The 27,802-nt window shown below is 35.4% G+C and overlaps 1 protein-coding gene across 30 annotated transcripts in view; it reads right to left on the bottom strand.

Annotated features, from left to right (window-relative positions):
* The window catches only part of PLEKHA5 (pleckstrin homology domain containing A5), a 168,990-nt gene continuing 141,188 nt past the window's right edge, over window positions 1–27,802 (bottom strand). For 9 of the 30 annotated variants that reach the window (XM_074826301.1, XM_074826306.1, XM_074826308.1 and 6 more), the window contains 15 exons: window positions 22,250–22,312; window positions 21,009–21,089; window positions 20,725–20,874; window positions 19,204–19,305; window positions 18,026–18,137; window positions 17,727–17,773; window positions 16,669–16,857; window positions 16,018–16,135; window positions 11,993–12,108; window positions 10,464–10,673; window positions 7,603–7,758; window positions 6,171–6,298; window positions 5,220–5,365; window positions 3,943–4,027; window positions 1–881 (listed from right to left, as the gene is read on the bottom strand). In XM_074826301.1, the coding sequence (XP_074682402.1) occupies window positions 863–881; window positions 3,943–4,027; window positions 5,220–5,365; window positions 6,171–6,298; window positions 7,603–7,758; window positions 10,464–10,673; window positions 11,993–12,108; window positions 16,018–16,135; window positions 16,669–16,857; window positions 17,727–17,773; window positions 18,026–18,137; window positions 19,204–19,305; window positions 20,725–20,874; window positions 21,009–21,089; window positions 22,250–22,312 (1,722 nt within the window). In that variant the 3' untranslated portion in view covers window positions 1–862. Of the gene's footprint in view, window positions 882–3,922; window positions 4,028–5,219; window positions 5,366–6,170; window positions 6,299–7,602; window positions 7,759–10,463; window positions 10,674–11,992; window positions 12,109–16,017; window positions 16,136–16,668; window positions 16,858–17,726; window positions 17,774–18,025; window positions 18,138–19,203; window positions 19,306–20,724; window positions 20,875–21,008; window positions 21,090–22,249; window positions 22,313–27,802 lie in introns of those variants that run through there. The other 21 variants (XM_074826329.1, XM_074826332.1, XM_074826336.1 and 18 more) reach the window with 11 other exon arrangements.

Genomic DNA, 27,802 nt, shown 5'->3' with positions numbered 1-27,802 from the left:
TTAAGAACATCAACATTTATTTAATATGATATAAAAGAAATGGGATATGAACATTCGTATTTGAACAATAAGTGGCTTCTTATACTTACATCGTATGTGCTCATTGTATAATATATACACAATGAACATAATTACATTTGTACACAAACTAAGTACTGGATTGAAAACCTGCTTATTGCTGTACACACCCTAACCCAACGAAGGAAAAGCCCAGTACCTCAAAATACCTACACTCCATTTTATTTAAGAAAAAGTAACCACTAACATTAATGTATATGTTGACAGAAGTGTGGCAGTAACTGCTGACATTGCAACCTGACCAAGAAATAATTACAGCAGAAACGGGACATATTTTACTAAGCAATAATAAAAATGACACATTTTAAATATATCTATATGTATATATATATATAAAAATTTTACAAATAAAATGTTAAAACAATAAATTGTAGTGTTTAAAAGTGTAAAACAAGGTTTAGTGGTGATATGTAAAATTAACTGAGTTATGCATCTAAGAGAAGCAAGAAAGTAAACTTATATGATCCATAATTAAAAGAACATTAAATCCTGGAGAATATCAAATAAAGTTCTGACTGGAGGCTGCACATTAAAAAGAGCCTTTATTTTATGTGCACAGAAATCATAGCAGCAAGCTGGTATCAGGAGAACAATCTGAAGGTTGTTGAGTGTACATGTGGGCCATTTAAAGCTCTCTTGGAATAAACATTTTCCAGGAAGTGATAAAATGATGCTCTGTGGCCAAAAGCATCAGAACTATGAATTTCATAGATTTAAAATATACTGTACAATATCTTCTCGTATTTTCATAGGTCAGGTCCATACATCTCAGGCATGAATTGTTTCAACAGAAGCCATTAGTGCTGAAAGACAGACACAGATTAAGTTACTCTATTTTAGCAACAACAGAATATTGTATAAAGCAACTCCTGGGATTAAACACAGCAAGGAAGTTCTGACCTCATCCCAGCAGTAATTATCAATGGTGTAGAACATAATAAAGTATTCTAGAAATCAGTTGTTTCCAAAAATCAATTTTCCTGATGAATAATACTGCTGTCAAGATACTTTGACAGCAGGAAGCAAAAGCAAGCTTTTTTCGTGTGAAAGCCTGTTTACTCTGAGAGTTTTATCCTGCTGTGTATGGGCATCTCCAAATGTTCTTCATAAACCCCAGTAATAATAGCAAAGACCCTAATTGCTCTTACAAATGACACAGGGTTTGCAGAGGGATGCAGTATTACTCAGTTGCTACACTGTAATGGCAGCGTAGCTGGAAGGTGTTCTGAAGTTCAAGTGCTCCACCCAGAGCTTGCTAAATTTTGGTAATTGTTGAGAGGACTTCTATAAATAGTTTTTAACAGTTCGTTAGCAAAAATGTTTCCGAGCTTTGAATCCAGGTGCTGTATAACATTTCATTATTCCTCCATTACTCAGCGTAGATGGAATGCTTAAAATGTAACAATGTTAGTAGTACACATCCAGATTTGTCTCTGCAAAGCAAGAGCTGTGACAAAGAAAGTAGCTTTGTGTTAATGGGTTTTCCCTTAGTCCTACAATATCCTGTGCCACCAACTTCCTATGCCAAATTCCCCTGGCATTGTGCCAAGAGTATCATTTTACTAATTGACTGTAAAAGCCAAATATAGGTATTACCTCATTATTCTCTGAAATCTACCATACATTTTCCAGATGCTGCCTGAAAAATTTGGTTGCATGTGAACAGAGCTGATCCCACAGCTTTGAAGTTCCCTCTGCCACATAGGATTTCTTGCATCCGAGAGACGCTGAGTTCTCGCACATTAAAAAACCCCTATCTTTCAGCAAGGTGCAAAGCACTGGAATACTGGAACGACAGCCCCGGAAGGAGAGGGGCAGTACATACTACAGGCAATCAGACTATGCTTCACACATCTCCTACGCATACTAGGCCCAGCTCATGGCATGAATTTGTTTGGAGGTCCTAGGAAACAGCCAGAGACATCAAGTGCAGCAAAGAAATGTGGAATGTGTGTGCACATAGTTCAATGTTTTTTCCAACTCAATTCAAATACTAAACAGCCAAAAGGTGTCTATTTTAAGTTCTGGAATCCTTCCTTTATTATAGTGAGGCACGTGTAAGCAGAGCATTAGTTTTACAAGTGCCATCCCAGATGCACCATTGTATCATAAGCAATTAAGGCCTATTTGTAGAATCATACTTAATACAGAAATGTTACAGCTACAGTACTGCCTATGAGGATACACCCCGCTGCGGGCTGTCAAGGCTTGGGCATTAAGTTACAACGCACTATATGAGTGCTTCACTTTTGCTAGTCTCGTATTTAGCATAAATCCTGAAAAACAAATGAATTTGCTGATCTGATCATTGGAGCTGATGACAAGAGCTGACAGCAATTTAATGCAATTGGTAATAAATTTCTGGTGAAGTTATATGTTGCTTCCCCTTTCCAGACAGGCATGCTGTGGCTCTGGACAGAATTCAGCAGTGCAGTTTCAGTTTCACTACTGACCTGAAACTGAGTTGATGGGGTAACATTTGTCCTATTCAAAAAGAAGATGCATGATAAATGCATGTGTAATTATACAGTGAAACTGAAAAGCATTAACACAAATCAGTATTTACAGAAAAGCTGAATAGTTCCATTTATCTTTTTTAAATAGTTCTGTAGTAAAACTTTTGAATAAAAGTACAAAAGTCCAAGCTAAATCTAATCATGACAGACCACATCCATCAGGAAGCCAGCAACACAGGTGTCAGTACTGAATATGAAGAGTGCATTTTCCACTCTCTCAAAAGGAGAAAAAGATGAAAATAATTTCCCCCTTTTTTTAAGAATATAAATAGTTTCCTGCCCATAGTTCATACATGAAAGGTATCTGTGATGAATAAGTAGTCTAATTTTGCTAAGATGAAAGATTGGCAATGGAGGTTGGGACAGTTAATGAAAAAATGCATTTTTATATCTCCTCATGCTAAATGACTGAAAACATCTCAATTTTAAAGTTTTCTTGATTTTAAAGTTTTCTTAAGTTACATTAGCTATGGCATTTAGCATTACCATTGAAACAAAGGTCATTCTTTTAGTAGAAAGCTTATTTAAACAAGCACTGCCTGACAACAAAGAAATGTGGATTGATTTAAATGCTGGTAAAGTGCTGAAGCATTCACACTGGTATCCTATTTGTTTCTTTAAACACTTGTACAAATATGCTTACTTGTATTTACATTTCTATTCATTAAGTAGGTAACAGTACAGGTAGGAACATGTAAATCTAGCCTAGCTCATGCTTTCTAACTTGATTCCCAGAAGAAATCACCTACTATGACAAGGGAAGAGTAGCTGTGTATGGCTATCTCTATAGAGAAAGAAAAAAAAAAAAAGTTTTGTAATTGTTACATTTCTTCCACCCTCATTTTTTGCCTTCCTGTTTGTCATGACTCAGGCATCTATGTCTTAAGCCATAAACTCTTTGGGTCATTAGATTATTCCCTTCTAGCATCACTGAGATCTAGCTCTAGTTGCCTATTACCATGACTGAAGCATCAAGATTCACTTGCACCTGAGCACTGACGCTGGTACCTTAACTGGGTATCTGTTTGGCAATAACTCAGGTCTCTCATGTAATTCAAAGGGCTATTATCTTGCCAGTTGTGGAGAATGTGCTTGATAAGCCAATTAGTCCTCTCTCTTTGTACTTGGATAGAGAATACATTACTTGCAGGCAAATCAATACATGTATTTGTTTTGTTTTCTTGTTAGTTTATATTCAACATTGCAGATAACTTTGTCTTGCCAAGTATTGTCTACAGATGCTTCTTGGAAAAAAAAAAATAGAACACAAATACTTAGAAAAATATTAGGAAAATGGCAGGAAGGGTGGGGGAAAAAACCAGACGTACTTCTCTGTAACTATACACACATGAAATGTGATCCTTCTGTGAGCTGTGTCTGTGTAGATGGAGCTGGTGACAATGACGGTTCTGGTGAAGAAGGCAAACTTTTCACTGCGAGTCATACAGCAAGATAAATAAGAATACAAGTTACAGAAAGCATGATTTCAAGCCATAATAAATATAAGCTTGAAAATCACCATTCCAAGCCATAATAAATATATGCAGAACCAAATGAAAGTTACACAAGTGAAGACTTAAAATCTGATCAGCACAATAAGCCCAACTTCAGGGCAGAGCATAGCTGTTCTCAAGAAAGATCATTACTCAGGCCTATAAATGACCAGTAGAACACCAAAGGAACAAACAATGGACACGTGAATGCTGATGTGTTATTTATGCTGCCAAGAGGGAGAGGGGGAAAAAAAAAGCAAAATTTAACTAGTCTGAATACTCCCAGACCCACCTTTATATCCTGGCTCAGATTAACTAAGCATTTTTTATTCTGCTGAGCACTATAAAATGTATTTACAAGTTCTGGTTTTGATTATCAAGTCACAGAAAGGACTGCTGACTGCACTACAAAGGTCCAGGTCACCTTTTATAGCCATGAATTGAACAATTTGGCTTACTTAACCATTTGCATCACCAAATATCCTAATAATGTCTTAAATTCCATCTTCGTCCTTCCTCCTCCCCTACACTCTTGCCTCTTTTTTTTTTCTCTTTGCAAACAATTTTGCTTTATTCCAGCCTCCTCTTCTTGCAAAGTAGCACACCACCAGTCATTTTACAAGTCATCTAGTGTCTGTTTTTTCTTCTGTTACTCCTGAAAACATGACCAAACTGCTGTTTTTTACTTGCTAGTTCAAAATCTACTAGATATATTGGAAACTCTCAAGGGTTCCTCAATCTTGGGCACACCTGAGGCCATCCATTAGCAAGGAGGTAAGGGTAAATAATCTATACATATTTAGGACTGAGATGCTGTTTTACAAGATGAATAGGGAAGGATTTGCTCCAACCAGTAACTACAGTATGACACAATTTCTGGCAACAGTTATTTAATTCCCTGAATTAAATGCAACCATAAAATCTATGTTAAAACCTCAGAAAAATGGAATTTCTGTAGTTACCCACTGGGAAATTATTTTTCTTTACGTTATAAAACCATACACTTGATATCTAGACTAGCTCAGCACTTTCAATTCACAAGTGTTTTGGAGCATCAAAAGACATAATCAAAATGAAATAAAGTTTTACATATGTACTGTGCAAATTGTGCTTCAGTCAAACTTCTCCGTACCTGCTGTTGCCTGACTTCCTTTTGAAGACTGTGTTGCTAATTCAAATGAAGACATAATCCCTTCTTGTTCTTGAACACTAACTACTTCACTTTCTTCTGAACTGCCTTTGGGTTTGTGGTTTGTAACTGTGGTCACACTCTGCAAGCTGGTTAAAAAAAACACAGCATTTAGAACTCACTCTAACTTCATTTCAGGTGTTAACCGCTAAGTATAGGAGTTATAATTTACTTTTCTTCTGTTAATAGAAAAAAGTTGCATCTTGCAAGTTTGTGTAATATAAATTAAGCACGTAGTTTGAAACCCTTCTATCTTGTAAAGTTAGTCTTAAAAAAGGTACTAGGAACTGAATTCCTTTCTTTTACATACTCATGCAGTTAAGTTTCCTACTGCCTGATATCTATTTTGCTGAAGGGTGCTGTGAGCAAGTTATGACCTCATGTAAGAACTCACTTAGGATCTGCAATGCAACTTAGACTAAAGTTATGAATCCTTAAAGAGAAACATCCAAGACACAATATTCCTCTAATTCTGCAGCGCTCCAAAATAGTCAAGTAAAAGTTAAAGCAGGAGATACAGAATAAGCTGTTTAGTTTGCTCCTAAATATCTGCAGTAAAGAGCTTGCTATGGAAGCCCTGGCTGAAGCTTTCATAATAAACAGTTTGAACTGACATTTTGTATCCCAAAGCAAGGCTTATGAACAGATTTTGTTTATAACTGGGGCAATACTTGAAAATAAACATTGCTTCCCCCACCAACTCATCACCTCTAACTGAACCCCTACAGTGGTTAGGTTTCTCACTAGATTTCTCTGTATGTAAACCACTCAAAAACATATAAATATACCTTGTAAGTATTTATGGCAGTATTTCATTAGTTGCATGGTCCGTTCAGCTAATAAATACAATGTGCAAGTTTAAAATAGTCTCTGAACATCTTGTTTTATTTTTACCTTATATCACCATCATGTGTTTCTTCCAATTTATTTTTCTTTTCCTTTTCTGCTTTCTCTTCATTACTCACTTCTTTTGAGTCAGATACAACATGTGCATCTGATAAAAGATCATCAGTTTTTGTCAGCTGTAAAAAAATTGAAATCATGAAACAAAAAGCTGTAATACACACTAAGTGGCAGATAAGAAATACAGTATCAGGAAACAGTTTTATTAACAGACAAATTCTGCCATCATGTATACTTAGTAACTCAGAATTACATAACTTAAGAAATTTTTATCAATACCATTCAGGTTAATAGAGTTATCCTGAAACTTATACCAGAGCCAATGGGCAGCGCTTGTCTTAATAACTTCCAGAACTTATCTGAACTCTTTATATTGCAGCCTGACTATTTTTTTCATGCTCTCCCTATTCACAACGCCAACAGAGATTCCAGCTACTGGAATATATTGCTGATAAGCCTGAACACTGCTCTTAAAGGTCTCATTAGATATAACCAATATAAGTGTATTTTCTTTTAAAAGATTTGCATACTTAACAAATCAACAGACTCTTAATAGAAAGTGTTTTTACACAATAACAACATAGGTTAATTATTTGATTTTATACCATTCTCCATCAGACATATGTTTAAAAAAGCTAAATATAAACCAGGAAAACAAAATGAAAAATGAGTGAGGAAAAGGAAAAGCAAAGGATAATTAATTAAAGAATATGGATAGAAAAGCAGAAAAATCCCCTCTACACAAGATTTTAAAAAATATTAAACTGTAAGCAGGATATGATTATGTAGAAACAATCTCCACAGTCAGTCTGGTTTTGCCGAGTGTTCAGGGCATTTAGTACAAGAAACACCAAGGTAACTCACTGCCAAATGAGTTTGAGGCTATTCAAGACAGAAATCAATTCAGTGACCAAATACCACAAACCACAGTTACTACTTACTTCCATGTATAAATTGTTGTGTCAACTTTATTCTGCTTCCTATAAACTATTTGATACACTACAGTCAACCAAACAAAAAAGTCAGGTGTATTTTAAATTACTGTCAAAAACTACAGTGGGATATCCTAAGCAATGAACAGATCAATGATTATTATTTAAAGATGCTTAGTATCGGTTTTTTTTCTGAAGAAGTAAAGGTCATAATTTTCTATTTTTCCAATCAATCAAGATAGTAACAGATAAAGTTCAGTAAAATGAAATTTAGGAAGACCATATACAAGAAAATTCAAGTATCTCAGCTACAGACAGATCTGATACAATTTTGTGCTTCTCTATAGAGTATTTGTTATATCCAAAAAGCTGTCTTAATCTTCCAAGCAAAGGGAACTGGCTCAATTTCCCATACTCTGCTGTCTGTGGCTCAAATATTTTTCTACTGCAAGACAGGCTGATGAATAGTTCAACAAGGGACAGTTTAGTACCTCTTTAGTAAAACATGAATTATGTGCTTGTCCTCCATGTTTTAGATGCACTATTTCTTCTCCAGGGCTTTCATTATTTTGTTTCAGATTATTTTCTTTACTGGTGCTCTCTAATTCCTTCATGTTACTTGATAAAGTATCATCCTTTTTCTGATTCTGTGGAACACAATTGATACATAGATATATTCTTACAAAAGTTATCAGTCTCAGTTCTGTGTCTTGTGCTGTCCTCTGACTGTGATAAAAAAAAAATATTTTAAAAAACCTTAAGGATACCACTTTGCAATAAGGAAAATGGAAATTGTTAAGGACTTAAAACGTTCTCATTTTTGTACCTTTCAAAACAGTTCAGCCTAACATTTTTTTTCCTCTCTAAGGCTATTGTACTTTCTGCCCACTCTGATCTCCAGCATTTCTATTAGTCACCTTTATCTTCTGAAATATTATTCAAATTTAGCTCAGTCACACACATGCTTAGTAGCATTCTTATTTGCATTCATAGGCACTGATTTTTTTAAAAATAGCTTTTTCTGGTTAAAAAAAGATGGATAAAAATCTGCTCTCAGTACAAAACTCACAGTGTACCATTGTGCATGTTCTCCAACTATGTTGGGTATCTTCCAAGCCTATGCTGTTAACTGATTTAACAGAGGACAACATAGCATCTGATAACGCCAGAGGATATTACTTACTCCTTAAAAAAAAAAAAAAAAAAAAAAATCCATTGCACAGAGAATTTTACATAAAAATTTTGAGGAAGGATGGTAGAAGTCACTTAACATTGTGAACTGCAAACATTATGTTGGAGGAGTAGCAAACCAAACCAAAGTGAGGTTCGTATGTCTTATCAAACTAAGTACTAGGGCTGAGAAAAACAGGAGCCTTGGAAGTAGTAAATCTTGTGGCTGAATTCCTGTAATTTAGCACATGCACTCTGTTAAGAGGAAATTCCATGTAAGTCACTTCAAAAATCAATCTCTCTACTTTCCTAAGTAAAGTATGCACCCATATCATACACTTGTCCCAAACAATAACAATTGTGAAGCAACTTCCTTTTGTATTTTGGTAATCCCTTAAAAATTACACTGTAGGTTGTTTATAAAATCCTTTTTTTCCTCCAATTCTTAAATAACCAAATGCCAGTTGAAAAGACTTCCAGCAGTTAATGTCATTGCACTATTTTTCTGTATAAAAATCAATAGGCATAGGAACTATGCTTTTAAAAATAAGAGCTATTACTACAGTGTAATACCTCATCTTGTGGCTTTTTGCCAAATACCATTCTGGAAGAATTAAAGCTGTGATAAAAGAAGTGATTTTGTAGCATGGACTACTAGCTAAATATTCAATTCAGACACATTCTCACTTATTCTAGAAATTTCTTATCTCATCCACATGGTACTGATTTCACACAGAAGACTGCAGAACACGTTGACGTGAACAAAATTCTTTTGAATTCTGTAGAGCAAGTATTGATGGCACAGAGGGTTTGGCCACTTCCCCTACTCTGCTACCAGTGTGCCTGCTAACCAGGTATGACACATACATGACTGCAGTTTCCTCACCTTAGGGTATGAAATGATACCAAAGGAAGGTGGTAAAGCTCAAACACCTCTGTAAAAACTATGAAAAGAAACATCTGCAAAGCTCTGCTTTGCACATTCTCTTCTTGAGAAAGGCAGCGTTAATCACAAAAATATTTGTAGGAGCCCCCTTCATATATAGCATTCATGATGTCATCCCAAATACAGATGCTCTAATGCAAAGGCAAAACTTGAAATCAGTGTCTTCTGGGGATCCAATGCTGTTGAAGAAAAAGTAATTTTTGTATACCTCTGAAGGCAGTTTAGCATGCTCAGAGGAAAAAAAAATTAAACAAACCTAAAACTTATTTGGAAGTATGTGACTTCTTAACAGCGCAATGCATTTAATCTGATTTTGGAAAATCCAATGTTAAAATGTGTACAAAATATTTCCATGTCAGTGTAAAAAAAAAAAAAAAAAATCAAAACCAGTGTGGTCTGAGGAAAAAAAATATGCCAGAAAATAAAAAAAAATTAAAAAAGATAAGTCCATTAAGCTATTGAAAAAGAAAACTGATTCTTAACATTTAGAAAGTAGTAGGCTAATACCCACTACCCTGAATCTACTTGATATTTTTGTCTTGATGGGGGGTTTTTTTGTTTGTTAGTTGGGTTTGTCTTGTTTGTTGTTTTTTTTCCCCCCAGATGTATATTCAGGATAGTATTTCCTGGTTAATGACAAGCAGTTATATTTTGCTCCTCTCTCCCCACCCTTAACCATTTAATAAACTCACTTCTTTGCCTTAATTGTTTAAGAATGAGTGAAAACAAAAGTGAAGGTTCTATTTTTATGTATTTATGGGCTCAAAAACCACAGCAATAGAGCACCAGCTAAAAGCTATGATCATAAATATACATTCCTACCTAAAAATGTTACAGATGTTCGAATAGAATACATGGAAGAAAAATCTTCATAATTTATACATCAACTGAATCATGATTCTCCCTGACACTGCTTTTAGTCATAATTTCATGTTGTTTTCTGAATTTGACAAAAAAGCTGTTAACAAACATCACAATGCATAATCAAACATATGTAGATTTTGAACTACTTATTTTCCAAAAAGACATAGAAGTGACTTCTACTATCATTAGGTATAAGCATGAAGATTGTCTTCTCCCTTTCTCTTGTGTGTGGCAGAGAACAGTGACTGTTACTCTACACCAGCAGTCTCAAACAGACACCTATAGTATCATCTGATTTTGGAAAAAGAACAATTTTGTAACTTTTTTTTTTTAATTGGACACATTAATGTTTTTCAATAATGTAGGACCCACCTGTGCCAATTTGAATGGATTATCTCTGACAAACGACAGACTCTGTGAAGGAGACTGGTCTGAAATGCCAATAATATTGAGTCCTTTTCTCTTCTCTCTCAGGCAAGCTTGTTGGTGTCTCTTTATTCTTTCCATCTGTTCCTCCAAAGTCATTCGAGGCCGTGTGCTTTCTGCAAGACACAGCTGCTCCACTGCACTTCTTGGTCTTTCCTTAAATGAAAGTATGTATATATATATATCTACATATTTGTTTTAAAAGAGCAAGATTCTAAACTGTTTAGCTTATCAGTAAAGATCACCTAATAATTTACTAAAAAGCAGAAAAACAGGGGGCAAGTAAAGATCTCCTATGTACATGAAGAAAGCACAAGAAGCAATTATTAATAAATGAAAACCAAAACTCAAAAGGAAGGAATAATTTGTTTTTTTTGAATAGTTAAATTACCACCATTAATGATAAACATTAAGAGAATGGGTAGATGCTCTCTTAATGCCATCTTATCAAGTTTAAACAATTTATCAGATATTAAACAACAGGCCAACACAAGTTATGTGACTGAGACAGAAACATAATCAAAATTTAATGATCCAGGACATTTATACCAGTTGATCTAATAGTGACTTCTGTTTTCTTATTTCAAGAAAAACTACAGCTGGACATCATTTAACAGTAAATGCAGGCTGAAACAAAGGCAATTTATCACCACCTAAAAATCTGTAATTCTAAGTGTTATATTATTCCCAAAGTAACAACCACTACTTTACCTTCTCTGTTCTTGAAATTCCCTGACTTTTCAGATAGATTTGTACTTTGTATGATAGAAAAAAAGTTTACTTTGGGCTAATCAGCTGCATTCAGCACATTCACAGTAACTGATTTCACTTCTGAAAAGTGGTATTCTTTCTCCAGTCAACATCCTGTGAGTTTCTCTCTCCTCTACCATTCTTCCTACAACTTCTCCTCTTCTGTTCATGCTGTAACTGTGGCAAAAGTTTTCCTCCCTTTTGCATGAACTAAATGTAAATATCCATCTTCAACCCAGAGACTACTCTCTAATCTGAAATTCCAGGCTTATTACCAACACATTGCTTACTGTGTCTTTATTTTCTGGCTGCTTTAGGTATTTTGCAAATCATTTTAGTAATGAAATAAACAAAAAACAGTATTTGTTATACAAGGGCTGTTAAATTGTCCCAGAAACCAAACACAAATCCTTCAAAAGTTTTAACCCGAGTTGAAAGGAGAGGAAGCATCTTAAGTGTGAACTTCAGTAGCTTAGTAGATTTATCATTACCATGTAGTTCTTGCCCAGTTTGTGTAGTGAAATCTCTGTGCAGTTTAACATACATGACCTTTATAACTTTGTCATTCTTTCTACAGCTGTCTCCATTAACCTAGTATATCTTTATAACAGTGAAGTTTTTATAAAGAAGATCAAAAATCTAATTACAACTTTTGAAGTAACTACAGAAATTAAAATTAGAAATGAATCACTATCCATCAATACTCAAAGGTTATTTTAAAGTACCGTTCTTAAATCTATCTTCTTATTCTTCCTCAAAGTGACATAGGATGCTATTGTTGAAGACTCTGGTGTTGGTGATTTGGTTCTGGGTGGTACAACTCCAACAGGAAAATGTGAGCCTGCGAAAGAGTAAAGCAATATAGTAAGCACTATGCGAAACATTGCCAAAACAGTTTATTGTTTTCTAGAAAAGACATGTTGTCAGCCTTGAAAACTATTCTTCAAAAGACAGCAAAGATCTTAAAGCCTATCATGTCTGTCAAGGTACACAAGCAGATGACTAGCCCCTGGCCTGAGGTTTGGCTAACTGAATAGAACATGGGAAACTACTGCACATGGCACAAGAAATTGCTGGACATAAAGTATAAACATAAAAATTTTATCTGTAAGAAACAGACAAAAGTTAGATAGTGCCATGTGGAATGGCTAGATTTCACAGATGGTTAAGGGGGAAATACATGAAAGATGGCCAAACTTCACTGCTAATTGGACAGCCATACTGGGGACTTTTTGTGGAAGAGAGTTTGAAAGGCCAGCAGAGTGCCTAGGTAGCTGTATCAGTGCTACCAGTTACAGACAAGCTTACCTAGAAAATGATGTCAAAGATAGAAAATTTAGCAAAAGTAGGACCAATGGAGAAAACGTAATTATGGGTAGGTTGTTTATTTGGGAGGAAACAAAAGCTGTGAAAGGGATGGGGCAAGGCAGATGGGAAAGAACAGGCATGGGGCAAGAGAGAGGAGGGGGATTAAAGGGGCCAATTTTTCATAAACAAGTCATTTGTCAGTATGCTTGTCTGAACAAGCCCCATGCCTTAGCATTGCAGTCTGTCCTATCTTCTTATTAAACTTTACTCTTAAGTATTCTCCATGTGAACATGCTTTCCCTTCTGCGTATGAGTGTGGGAGATGCTAGCGATCTTCAAGGCAGGCTCACTTGTGAGTAGGAGACAGCTACAGAGAGATCACAGGTCTAGGGGCCAAACACGAGAAAAACTGCAGGTCTGTGATTTAGCTACTGGAGGGACCATAGGTCTGGACCTGCTACCAGGGGGAACCTTCCGTCTGTGAGATGCTGACAAACTCAAGACAAGACTAGATGGCAAGCAGAATACAAGGTGTGGGAGCCAGCTGTCCAAGAGACCTTAAGTCTAAGATTCAGACACTGGAGAGGCCAGAGGTACTGAAAGTTGATGGATGAAGATACCATAGGTCTGGCCATCTTGGAGAGATTCATTTGTGTGTGGACACACATGTGTGCTCATGTCTATATGTGTATGAGAGCAGCTAGCACACCTTGAGTCTGGTTAGCTAGCGAGTGAGAATAGGATCATCCTGTTTGCATTGTTCTACTTTCATGCGAGTGCTGGTCTCATTTATGTGGTGCCTGTAACAGCACCAGTCTCAAACCTGCTTGCATTATCTGCTATGGCTGTGCTTGTGCATAGTGGGACTATCTCCTCAGCCTTGCAGCTCGCTGTACAGGGGACAGGGGACAGGGAACTGCAGCAGCCAGGCTCTGTCTGGTCAGGAACTGAAGTTACTCTATATCCTGATGTCCACTACATTCACTTTCTCGTATCCACCCCTAGTTTTTCTACTTAGAGAAGCCCTGTCAAAGTGTAATTAAGCTGGTAGAAAACTGAAGTTAAAGCTTACCAAAATATACAAGTATTATTAAATAACACATGCTTCATTTTTGCTTCTCGATACATGCAGGAAATCAATCTACTAAAAATAATTTTTCCTTCCTGATTTTGCCTAAAAAAATAGATATAATGTCTTCTTTGATAGTCAAATTATTTCTCCTTGTTTTTCCTGAAGTTGCACAGATTTTAGACGATATATTGACTCAGTGAAGGCTCAACTCTTTCTCCAAATTGTTTTGATAGGCTGACAAAATAGTCTGGAGATATCCGAATGCCAAATCCATTATTCAAAACAAAAAATATAAAGCAACAGCTTGGGTCTCCTTTAGACATAAAAAGGATAAAACAGCAGAAGTCCATTTTCCTTTTGTGTCACCTTTATGTACCACTCGGGTCATAAATATTCCTCTGCTTGCAGACAGCTGTAAGGGTTACTTTACATATTTACATACAACATTTCTCTCTGATTTCTGACATTTGAACAGAGAGGGAAATGGCTGACATGGGAAGTGTCTAGTACAGTAATGTGCATAAGGAACTAGAAAAAATTTTTAAATTTCCTCTGAAATTTACTAATTTTCAGAACCACCCTTAATAGGCAACTACATCATTTAAGTATGATTTCTTAAAACAGCAGGAAAGAAAAATTGCAGAGATGAGCTTCCTTTGAGTTTGTTTCCATTTTGGCTTATAAACTGTTAAGATAGAATAGCATAAAAATGTTTGTTGAAACAGCATACACACTATAAAAAAAACCCAAACAACCAGGAATGGTTATATTTTTCCTACTGCATGGGGATTATTATAATTGAATGCCCAGAACAAGAAGTATCTGTTCAAAAATTCACATGCTCAAAAGCGTGGACTGGATGATAAAACACAGCTACAATAAACCCACTTCACTCTGCTGTTTAAGAAGATAGAAAACCTCTCGCTGCTTGCTACCACTGACACTATTCTCTCCCATGCCCCTAAATATTATTTATATTAGAAGAATTTTTATTATTGCTTTCCTTTACTGAGGACTGTTTTTCTACAAGTGGGCATAGTAAAATTACTTCTGTCTTTACAGAAGGCAACAGAAAGCAGATTGGGGTGCTCAAAAAGTATTGGTTTGCTTTATATAGTCAGCGTGGGCTTTCTTATATTGTCTTGATAATTACTTTCCCTCTTGTCATAAATTACTATAAATAATCTGGAACACCACAGGTCAATAAAACCTAGGCATGTTGTCAGAAAGGCATTTTCCTCAAGTTAGGTGGTTGATGATTAGCAAATCTCAGATTAAACTTTGCATTTTCACCACCAAGTTAAAAGAAATTTAATATCTAGTTTAAGTGAACGTTATACCTCAGCAAATAACATAGTGAATCTGAATTGACTAATTGTCTGGTAAATGCAAGCTTAATTATATCACAGGGCCATTCACACTGTTTACACTCAAACTGTATGCTAACCTTAGTTTTAAAAACCACCATTACCATGGTATGATGAAAATAATATCCTTAGATGATCATAGTTCTTGGTCAAATTCTGGCAGTGTTGCACCAGCCTGCTATGTACATGCTTAGTCAAACTACCAGAACAGAAGGCAGTGATCTTGCCGGCACTGGAAATTTCAACTGTTACAGTAAAAAAAAAGGGTAGGCTTAGTTACTTTTTTAAAAAGCTCTTAATATGATTCTTGGGAGGTGTCCAAGCTGCTTTTCCTGAAGTCACCTTTAACAAACTATTCTGTGTGTTTTAACAAACAGAATTGAGAAGCACTTCCTGGTAAAAGACTCTACCAAGCAATTAGTAGCTTTTATGGAAGCTAGATGAAGGGAAGAATCTAAAGCATTTAGCAATTGCAAAGACCTTTATTGTCTGTACACTGAAAGGTCACGATCATTATTCCTATTATATCAGAGGACAGAAGGCAATTCAACAATTACAAGATTAAAAAAGAAAAAGACATTGTTTCCCTGCCTTATGAGAGCCTGAAAATTCTGTGGTGCTGCCTTTTTGGACGTTCCAGTGACATAACATCGGGAGCTTGATTCAAAAACTGAATAATTGTTCAAGGACAAGAACATAAAATGGGTAATTGTTCAAGGGAATGGTGTGTGGGGAATGTGAGTGATGTGATTAGACATGGTGTCAATAAGGATTTCAGGGTTGTTGGTGAGGATAATGTTTGATTTTTCTGCAGTGTAATTGACTGAAATCTTTCTCATCATATAATTAAATCATTATTTTATCGTGGAAACTGTTTCATCATATGAAGTAATGGACAGGCTACAAAAATATAAAAGATGATATAGCTTCTATAACACAGTTAAAGCTTTGTATTCCTTGTGAAAAAGGCTGAAAGGTTGTAACACCATGCCTGGGGACAAACCTTTAGCAGTAGATTCTGATTCAGATATCTGTTCCGTTTTTTCTTCGCCATTAGACTCATCCACTTCTGCTACTGTAGTTAACTCCGGTTCACTCTTATAAAGTCTATAATCAGGACCCTGAGGAACAAGAAGTTATGAGGTAAACAGGCATTTTTGTAAAAACATTTATAACTTAAGACTGAAAACAGTTATTTTGTGATGACTCTGCTCTCACTGTTCAAGTGCTATTGCAGCAGTATTTCTTTGTAGTTAGCTACAACATTTGCAGACTTTCACAAATTACAGAAAAAAATTGCCATAAAAATGTGGAGGGTTTTTTTTTTCTTTTCAATCATTTTCAGGAAACAAACTTGTGTAAGGCTTCAGCAAAAACTGATTCTGAGCCTAGTGTTTTATAAGAACTTGTGAGTAGAGGAATCTAATTTTCTGAAATTTACTCAGATACAAGCATCTAAGTCTTAAGACATTTTATATATGCGCAGAATACATGACAGGAAAATGTGAAGAGCAAACGATGGAGCTATAAATAAAACTAAGTAAACAAAAGTAAAAAACATAACACAAAAGTAGCCAGATGACAAAATAAAAATGGTGACTGTGCAAAGGTAGGGGAATGCTTCAAGAACAATGTGGCAGTTTAAGCCACTTACACAGTAAGATCCATTTCTCTGATATCCTTGAACTTGGTGAATCTTCTTTTCTTCTGGCAGATGTACTGGGCCCCTGCTATAACAGATCAAGGAGCTGCTATCACTGGGCAGAGGGGGGATTATGGGAGGATGCTCTGTAAAGTCATAGGACCGAGGGAGTGGAGGACGAGGTGGGACTACTTCCTCTTCCTAAAGATTGTAGAATAGTCACCTTATTTAGATGTGCACACCTGTTACAATTATTTATAACTTAAAAAGAAAAATATATTACCATAGCTACACCAGCTATATATTTTGGAATTAAAGGGACAATGTCACACTAAAAAAAAAAAACCCAAGACAGCTTTATTTGTTTTTGTTTGTTTGTTTTTTATATTATTATTACCACCTAGACAGAAATACTTCAATAGCTTCATTATTCAGCTTATGAAGATTTTCAGTTCTAACACCTGCACTTTCTGTTGGACATGTATGAATTCTTTGAATCATCCGTTAAAAATTAAATTTAATATCTTCTTAAAGATTTTCAAGTAAATTTTGACTTTTAGAAAATTCTGTAAGACAGATGTATATATATTGCATATACTTCAGATAACCATGACAATGTCCCTTTAAAACTGTAACTTCTAGCCAGATTTTCAGAGGAATTGAACATTTGGGAGCTCCCACAGTTTCAGCTGTTCTTGTGGGTGCTCTGGCCATCTGAGAACCAGGCTCAATATGTGAATAGACATATTCCCATGAAAAGTGCGGTGGGTAGAAAACAAGTCCATAAATCAGGGTTTATATTTCTAGGGTAAGAGCCTAGGGAGAGGAAAAGGTGAGAAATGGAAAAGAGAAACATACCGGTGAGAATATAAAGACACAGAACAAATGGAAGTGTTAGAATTACTAGTGGAGATACCAGTCTTTAAAACTAATTCATAATGCAGTACTTTCACAGAAACATACTGAATACATCCTTCAGACATCCCAAACAATTATAATAATGTTCATTTTTATCATAGGTATATTAGAAATTCAGTGATGCTAAAATGGTAAATATGTTAAAACCATACCTCATTTTTATATTTAATAGCTGAAAATGTCCTTGATCCCATGATGCCTGTTTGGGAGGGGTGGGGAAAGGCATAGAAAGAAAGAGAAAAATTGTTTTCAATAAACAGCTTTTAAAATATGAACTACAACCTGTTGCTATCAAATATACAAAGCATCAACTTAGAATAGACAATCGCTTTCTTCTTTTTCTCAGCAATTGTACCATTTTTTCAGACATACAAAGCAACTACGGAACTTATCCTTCCAAAATGTGTATGATACAATCTCACTTCCTACGAGAAAAAAATAATCAGTTTACCTGCCTCTGAAGAGCTTCTTTGCTGTTTGTGTTTACTTAAACCCTCCATGACATCCTGAATTCTCCACAGTTCCTTCTGAATCTGAGCACGCTGTATCCCTGCTGACTCAGTCTGCCAGAAAATAAACAGCATATAGCCAATAAATTAGAATAGGCTGCAAGCAGAAAAAAACAGAAAACCTTTTTCTTTCTTTAGACTACACTGCATATCCTTTCCCAATGAAGGAAGATAAAATGCAGAAATGACAGACACTCTCCCATAGAAATGAAACATTCAAATATTGTCAGAAACAGAAAGTGTAAGATTAACTAATTTCATAATGTGTCAGTCAGTTTGACGGCAACTTCCTTGTTCAAACTCCATTTAAGAATAGAATTGTATCTACTGTCTCCAAAGAAAATCCAAGCAAACTTTGCAAACAAGACCTACATACAACTAAAATCATCAGTTCCAACCCTAAAATAGGTGGAGATAAACATGGTGTTTGCATACTAGCATATAAACTGTGGGCCTACTTGCATTCGTTATGCATGCTTCCAACTGCAAAACACAAATTTCTCAGCTCTTGGGCTTCCTTGTAATCTGCCTTTCACAGCTGCATAGAAAATCAATCCCTGGAGCAAACAGCCTTTAATGCCTCCCAGCATGGACCACACCCACCTGCCTATTCCTGCTAATGTATGCACGTGTGTATCTGTGTGTGTCTCAAAGAGCTCCTTAGACATTCAGAACTTACACTAACTGTCCAATCCTCCACAGCACAGCGAGATAACAAGATACACATCAGAACTCTTCATAGACCTGAAGCAACGCCTAGAATTTTTTTTAATTATAATCTATTTTGATAGAATTATTTAATTACATTTTTAAATATTCAGTTATATGGAAGGATTTATGTGAATATTTAATACGACTGTCATAGCAATTAAGGTCTGAGAAAACTACCCCGTTTTGGACCCCATCACTGAAATAGAAAGAAAAGGCTTCCAGACACAGGAAAACCAGTTCAAAAAAACCAGGAAAAGATGAAGACCTCCTCAGAACTTACAAACTTTTAATTTCTTTTTATACCTTGTAAATTAATGCACATGTCCTCCTTTTTTCATTTGTGTAGTTTTTAAACAAAATAATAAAAAAATGAAAGTGACTTAAGTGTATTTTAAGATCTATGCCACACCTGAATTTCTCCAAGTCGATCGAGTTGCTCCTGCATATGGTTCCTTGTTACAGTTACATCATACTCCAATTTATCATATTCTCTCCAAGCTCTTTCCAGTTCCTAAGTATATAACAAAAGAATTACAGATGCACATTCAATTTAAAAAAAAAAAAAATTATTTTTCTTTATTCAGTGGCATGAAACCAGGAAGTAATGCATAAATACCAGCAATAAATAAATATGTATTTTAGAGAATGCAATGTTTAAGCAGCTTTTTGATTTTCTAATGATACTGAATGGAATTCAAACAAACAGAATTTTGTCTTTTCACAAACAAAAAATATAGGCAAGAGCAAAATCTTCATAGCAAAAATCTTTATAGTCAGCAGGCATGTGGGTCTTAAGCTGCCCTTCCACCGTGGCAGAAAACCCACAAAAATGGATGCAAATTTGTCTCTTTTATCACATAGAATACATATGTGTGAGTGCACAATATGTGTGTATATACACAATGTATTATGAAAGACAAACGTAAGTCATCCAACCATGCCTGTAAGGTTACCAGTGAATGCCCCAGGCCTGCTAATATGTCATTATTTTACATATGTGAAACTACAAACACCAGAAGGGAGAAGGTGCGAAAAGAAAATATTCTTTGAGGTCAGCTCTACCATCTCACTTTTTAAGCCCACATCAAGCAACTTACTCAATTTAGCATAAATTGAAAAGTTAATGAGGTAAAGTAGATCTGCAGGATTTCCTTCCCCGATTCCCTTTTCCTTGACCAACTAATTCCTTTTACAACAGAGTCTAACATTCAGACTAAAACCAGTATTTCAGGGCCTACTTGACATCAGTTTCACCATAGCAAACCACTGGAATTTGACACTGAAATACCTTTTTGGATATATATGTAAGTAGGCAAAATTTATTTCTTTGCCTTGTCATTTCAGTGTAGAAACCATCATGAAGTGGAAAACGAGAGTAAATAGCAATAGCAATTTCCTTTTTTTTTTTTTTTTAAAGGTCTTTGAAAGTGCGTAACTTGAAAGAACTTTTAAATATAATGGCTCCCTATTAAGAGAGACCATGATGGTATAATCTTTTCTTCTTTTCATCCTGTAGCTGATTTGGCTTAAAATAAGTCACCTATGTGATCAAATATCTGATGAAGTTTGCGCTTGCTACTATTTTGCCATCACATAAAATAACTTATTTGCATTATTTAGTTCTCCTGTAATCAATTTTTCATATTATAAAGATGAAAATTACCACATCAATTAAAGTCAGTATGCACTCATTCCTGGCCAATAAAAAAAACAACAAACAAACAAAAAAACCCAAAAAAACCTGCACGATGAACAGAGTGAAAAGATCATTTTCCAGCTGCCTTTGACAAAAATACAAGCAAGTAAAAGAACACTGAGTTTTGTTGGAACGTAAAGAAAAGTAGCCAAAGACAACCCAATTAACAACATGAACATGAAGACAATCCTTTGACACTTCATTGAGTTTTACTGACAAAAACATATTACTTACTGCAGTAGCTCGCGATACTTCTCGACAAGTGCTAAGTAGTCCGTTCTGCAAGTCATCTCTCTGTAAAACTACATTTTGTATGGCTGCGGGATTATCTGCGTTCATTTCTATCTCCTGACTTGCTGATAGCAAAGCTTGCTCAAGCGTGTACTATTATAATAAAAAGAATTATTTTTAATGTTCTGCATCATTGGGCTGATTTTCATTTTATTTCAGTTATCAATGTTCTGATAATAGGCACATAAAATAACATCCACTTTAGGTAATAAATACAATTGTCCTACTTTCTCCTTGTGTAGCTGTTGAAGCTTCTCCTCCAGTGCTTGTACAACTTTATCTTGCTCACATAAACGGCTAAGCTTAGCCTAGTATATAACAGAAAATGATTGCAATTAGGATTTCATTTTTAACATCTTCAGTAATCAAAATATAACTTGATCAAATCATTACATGAATCTATATAAAAAGTTATTAAAACAAAATCTGAATTCTAAAATCATGAAGGCATAGGTCTCGCATTTTCAAATTAACCTTAAAAACCCTTTTAATATACTACGAAATAAGTGTTATTATAACTTGAAACAGCATGGCTCAAAACATAATTTACGATTCTACAGCTAAATCTTTACAACTTAAAAATAGGTATTAAATACTGTTTTAATTTACATATTCCTCAGCATTATAAAGAATATTGTATATATTCACAGTCTTTCCCATAGTTTATTTCAGGTGGTAGTTTTTAATAGTTAGGTACTAGTACTATCCATGCTCTGCTCCATTTTAGCTCCAATCAAGGCTTGGCTATGAGTAGAACTGTTCCACTCCAGCTCCAGCTTGAGCAAGTAACTGTTCAGTGCACTCTAACCCATTTGAAACAGTTTCCTTTTCTATTTGAACAACATTTTTGGTTCAGTACGTGTTACTCTGACTTTTTAACTTTTAAGAGAACACTGGAAGCCTCCTTTCTTTTTTACTCTTAAAATAACATCCCTTCAATCATTGTATGTACTCTTCGTTGCGTTGTGCAAGAATGGCTAGACATGCATATGTATGCATATACAGTATGATTATATGTGTGTATTTTTCACCATCAATTTTACACCAAGCCCCTTTTCTTTAGTAACTAGCAACCCAATACTTGAATGGTAACTATGCATGCCAAATGTCAGTTTTGGAGCATCACTCATATTTCCTGAGAAGTTACATCTCTCATACATCTTATAACTGAACAACAACTACAGAGTTTTTCCCTTCTAAAGTAATTAATTCCTTTCTAGAAGCAATTCACCTTGAATAGACATACTACTTGAAATTTCAGCCTACAATGTAATACTTCCTGCAAGTTAAAAGCTTATTACAAAGAGTCTTACGCCACTCAATTTCACAAAGCAATTTCTGTTGGTAATCACTTAAACGAAGTGCATTTCAAACCCAAAAGTCAAGGGGGAAATTATTATCAAAATAAAGAGACAAATACCAACATTTCCAAGAAAGAAGATGCCGAGAAGAAATACAAATTACTTACATCAATATCCAGCTCTTCAGTTCTATATTTGTATAGTGTACCCCTACATTCTTCTTGTGTTAACTATAAGGAAGAATAATATTGCCATAAAACAACTTAATTGGACTATGAAAATGAAACTACTGTTCAGCTTAACAGTTTTAATACAGAAATCAGCTTTTGCTTGAAAGTCAAACATATCACATTGAACAATATATTTTTAGCCAATATATATTAATGAAGATAAGTAAATGGAATGTCAAGCAGACTGTCAGTAGAAAGTTGCATTAACTTAACAGACTATGTTTCTAATGCAAACTGGATTTTTAAAGATGTACAACTAACTCAATCAAACATGGATTATGTGGGAAGATTAAACTGCCAGAGTACACCTATACACAGTCATACATCACTATGTATGTTTTCTTACGTGCATTCTAAATACAGGGGCTCATTCTACTCGGAATTAACCATTCTAGGCCCACTAAGGTCAAGTGTATTCACAAGGAGGATATTCTGATGTGAATCTGAAATCAGAACAGAATTACCTAAGTATACAAAATACGTGTAAAATATCTCGCTACAGACATGTGCCCAGTAAGTGCCACCAAATACCTTTTTGCCTACTTTTTCACATGGATCCCCCCCTTCAACAGAATATTGCCAGAAATGCCAGGAATGTAAGCCCTTTTATTTTATCTTTGGACGTAGGCAAACTTGTCTCCTCATGCCAGTCAGCATGTAAGGTATTCTCAAACTACTTTCATATAGCTCCTCTCACCAAGTTCTTAACTCTTTCAAGTCTCTGAACTGACCAGTAACAAGACTGAAAAAAAGTAGTTCCCCATTTTAGAATGGACTGTCACATACAGTAACTACTTAATGTCCTGTGCAGCAACTATTGGCACAACACTATCAACGTTTGTATTCTACTTAATTAAAAACATGTGTGCACTGAGTCCCAGCATAGATGATTTCCCTTCACATATCTGTCATAATTAGGTCATCGTGACTTAATAGTGCAAGAAAGACTATAAGAACACAAGTCTATGTTAAAGGACACTTATAAATAAAAGGACTAGGGAAGGATTAATCAGACAAGCATTCCAAACAAATGTACATGTCTTCAGCACACTTAAGTGTTTCATTTCAAGACATTATGTCCACATACCTCATGCAAATGCACCTGGTGACAATTTAAAAGTATGTATAGTGCATTAAAACTGCAGTAACTTTCTTTGAAATGGACATTTTATGAAAATGAGCGTTGGAATATGAAAAAAGCCACAGCACTTTTGCACTTCATGAATGTCACAAAAATTAAGATATCTATTTAAACTTCTACAATTGCAGAGTTGCGTTTAACTGTTGATTTTATCACAATGAGAGAAAAATGAGGAATGGAAATATTTAAAAAACCCTCATAAACATGGCCAAATGTCTTGAACTTACAGAGAATACCTAGTTATATTTCACAACAGAAAGATTTTACAAAAGAAAGATTATCCCCTATTAGATAAATACATCTTCCCAAGACACTGATCAGCATTTTATATAGCTTGCCTGGAAAAATGTATTATTATATTTTCAAGCCAGCATTTTTTACACTTTTTTATTTTTAAAAAAGAGACACGTTTATTTTTTTGGCATTTCAACCTTAATTATAGCCAAGTTTAAAACGGCTTGCCAATTCAGCATCCCTATCCCTGCCTCCTAAAAGGAAGATATTTTAAGTATTCAGAAAACGAAAACACATTTTCAAAGAACAGTATACACGTACTAATGCTTCTTATTAATATCCTATCACACTTTTAAAACTGCTTCTTGCTTTTGTCAGCGGTACTAGTTTCCCACAATAGGCACTGCTGGAGAGACACTTCATTTCAACATTTCTACCGCAACATTTTATGTAGACTTAGTGCAAAAACTCTAAAAATAGTATGAAACACTTAATCCATCTCTGACAAAACAGCAGCTTCTCTTTCCACAGCACATCTATAAAACAGCTTAAGGCAAAAAGTGCTGAATGCTATCACATCCTACTGGAATTATAAGAGGAATTGCAGTAGACAAACTGCAATTACACATTGCAAGCAAGGTTAACAACCTCATAACCCTGGAAAATGCATTATAAGCTCCAACAATCAAATTATCGAAATGTATTTTATGTCACATTCAACAAACGCCTCTCGCTAAATCATTCCTACAAACTTTACCAAGACAGTAATTTCAGAGAAAGAGTGCCACCTACCGAACCAATGACACGACTTGCTGCCGACTTCTACACTTTTCCTCGACATTTGCCTACTCAAAAATCCATTCCTCTTAACGTAGTGAAATACACTGCACAGCTCCCAAACATTAAAGAGCACAACATCCTAAATACGTACAAATAGAACTTACCATTTTTGAAAGGCAAACTGCACAGACAGTTTGGCCAAACACGTATTTTACATGTGAAAAGGTTAAATGACCTTAATTGAATCTCCAATTTAAATTAGAAATAATTTGTCATCTACTTTACAGTCCCACCGTACAGTCCCCATCTCCCTCTAACGCTGAATCACAGAAGTGGATCCACCACAATGGACACAATATAAGATGTCCTTAGAGGGAAATTTTTTCCCAAATAAATGCAGATTATGCAAATCTCTCTCTTGAGATACGAGGGATTAAACCTAGTTAAGCAGTCAATATTAAAAACATTTAAGTGACAGTATTATTTCATTACCTTATAAGATGTTTTCAGATTCCACTAACCATGTATGGCAGGAAATTTCACACCCTGAGAGCACACTAAGTATCTCTGCAAGATTACTGCATTTAGGAAATTAAAACAGGACGACCTAGCACATTTTGTGGGGAGCATGAGGTTAAAGTCAGACTTCCAAGTGGCTTTTTTTTTTTTTTTTTTTTTAAAGTACTTTTTACTATCAGGAAGTAGAGCAAATGGGCATTTACCCCACAGTAAGCAAGATTCTCCTCTAATTTTGCATGATGCGACAGATAACATTTCAAATACAAATTGGAAGTATGAGATTTTTAGCTCAAATACAATCATGTCGTGTTCATAACAAAACCTGAAAAATATTTCTACCTACACATCTCAAAATCTAACATGCATAACAATTTAAATATATGCAGCTTCGATAGTAATAATAACAACAACAATAATTAGCAAAAAGTATGCCATAAAGAAGATCTCCCCATCCTTACAGGAGCAAAAAATCAAGGACTATTTTTATACATTTTTAATGTATTAAGAACAATTATCCAAGCAAAGACCTGGACCTTAGTTTGTTGCACTCAGATTTTCATTTCTGCCTCTTTAGGAAACTCACACACATAAGAGAGGAACTGAGGATAATTCTACTTTTTAAAATGAGCATATGCTCCCTTAGAAAACAAGATTAACACTCCTCACCTAGTATTAGAAAGAAACAAAAAACCCCAAGGCAGAAATAGGTCCAGGCTGTAAAAAAGCCTCTCTTTTTCCTATCTGAACATATGGAATCATTGCCTTGGCTTATACTTGTAAATTTACAGTACTGTCTGTAGAGCAGACTGAGGTAAGTCACAGTGATTTAAAAACTATGAAGATGTAACAAATCACAAATAAAATTGTCTTATAAATAACACATTTGAAATAGTCTATATTTTAGCTATTTTACTAATGAACCATTAATCATTACAAACAAACACAAAGCAAGACACCTCAATCTTTAATTAAATAGAAGCTTTTCTTGCTTTTCTTTGCTTAACTGTAAATGATCTCAGACATAAAAGTGAACTGAATAAACTGAAGCAAAGAAAGATCCTTTTCTCTATCCACAGGAATGGTTACAGTCATCAGAAACTAGTTTATCATCTTGACAATAAAACAGGTTTCGGTCGCTCACACAGAGGCTTCTCCCAATTGTCTACATCTCTTTAAAACTGCAGTGGGAAGGATGACTGGCAAAAACAGGGGGGGTTTTTGAATAAGAAATTATATGTTGTTTAAGCATAACAGTGTATTTTTAGCCTTTCCTGGAAGTCAGTTAATGCAGTACTTTGCATAGGAAACTTAATCTGTGAAAGCAGGTGGTCTTGCTGTTCTCCAGTTTATGCAATACATGGGTTCTCCTGCACAAGCCTGCCAACGTTGCAAACACTCTGACCTGAAGAGACCACATCTCTAGTGACAAAAGGTTATTCAGCTTTCATGACCTGTTAGATTCACTGTTTCTTTGACAAGAATATCAAAACAGGTGCTTATTCAGTGTCAAAATACAAAGCAGCAGGTATGTCTACGAGGTGAAGGCAGTGCTGTGTAGCGATACCTTAGCTGACAGCATAGCTTCGTCAAGACAGCACTCTGAAATTTATTGGTATCCCTAAATAAGTGGGCAGACTAGCCCAGGCACAGCCATACCTCAAATGTGTCCATATTAATATTAGAAGCTGAGCTAGTTTACCCTGACACATCCAAAGCACCTCTGTTCATTATATGTATGTTGACTTATTTGTCTTACATACTTTATCACAGAAAATTGATTTGCTTTAAAATATCATGACAGCTAGGCTTCTTTAAAAAAAAAAAAACCCACCCCAACAAAACCCAATTCCATTTAGGGCTTGAGGGCACCTTACTTCTCTCATTCCTCTCACAAATAGTTCCTTCACGTTCCATGTCAAAGGTCCTATTTTGCACATAGGAGCATGAACTGGCTGATCCTGAAATCAAAGTCACTCACAATCCAACTTCCTTAGGAAAGCTGAGATTTTTCTTGCAACTTTTCTGGATCATAAGCAAATCTACAATGTGGAGTTGACTTCCAGAAAAATGAAACATGAAATTAAGCTGCAGCATTTTTAGAAACATGACAAAGCATTAATCACTAATGAATGACTGTTTGGCATAGCAGAATATCCTTTTCTTCAAACTATGCAACCTTTATATGTCAGTCTGGCTCACAAGGGCATAAATGCATTTGTAAGCAAACAGGTATATTCCCTTCTGACTGGCAGTCAGAATCGCACACCTCATCTGATGCAAAATACCATAATCATTTAAGGAAGAACAACATCTTTGTTGCAGCTGAGGCTACGAACTTCTTAAACATTCCCTGATGTGACATAAACTATTCAGTTAAGCCCCAGAAACCCTAAGACACTGCAGTGCCAACAGGTATGTATTGGCCATGCTCATAAGTTAATGCAGGTCTCAACTCACAGACAATATTTCCATTCACATTTCTGATTCTTCTTCCATTTTACCATTTACAACCATCACTAGATACTGTGTTAGTGTGCATGGTTAAGTCTGCTGTGACTTTATGAACGGACACTGCCTTTTGGATTTACAGTCCCCAGATCAAAGTAATTTTGATCCTTCCTTTCTTCAGTGGCTAAAGGCTTGGTAGGTGCAAACAAAAACTTGTAAATCCACTTCCTAGAACAAAACAAAATTGCCAGAAATGACCAGGGAAACACCACTCACATGCTTTTGTAGTGGTCAAAAGAAAGAAGCACCTTTGAACACTAATTGCAGAGAATCATGCTAAGACAAATGTTGGAAGCTTATTGGAAGTT

Source organism: Strix aluco, chromosome 5 (genome assembly GCF_031877795.1).
Source record: "Strix aluco isolate bStrAlu1 chromosome 5, bStrAlu1.hap1, whole genome shotgun sequence".
Taxonomy (NCBI): domain Eukaryota; kingdom Metazoa; phylum Chordata; class Aves; order Strigiformes; family Strigidae; genus Strix; species Strix aluco.
This window is presented reverse-complemented; position numbering and strand designations above follow the sequence as displayed.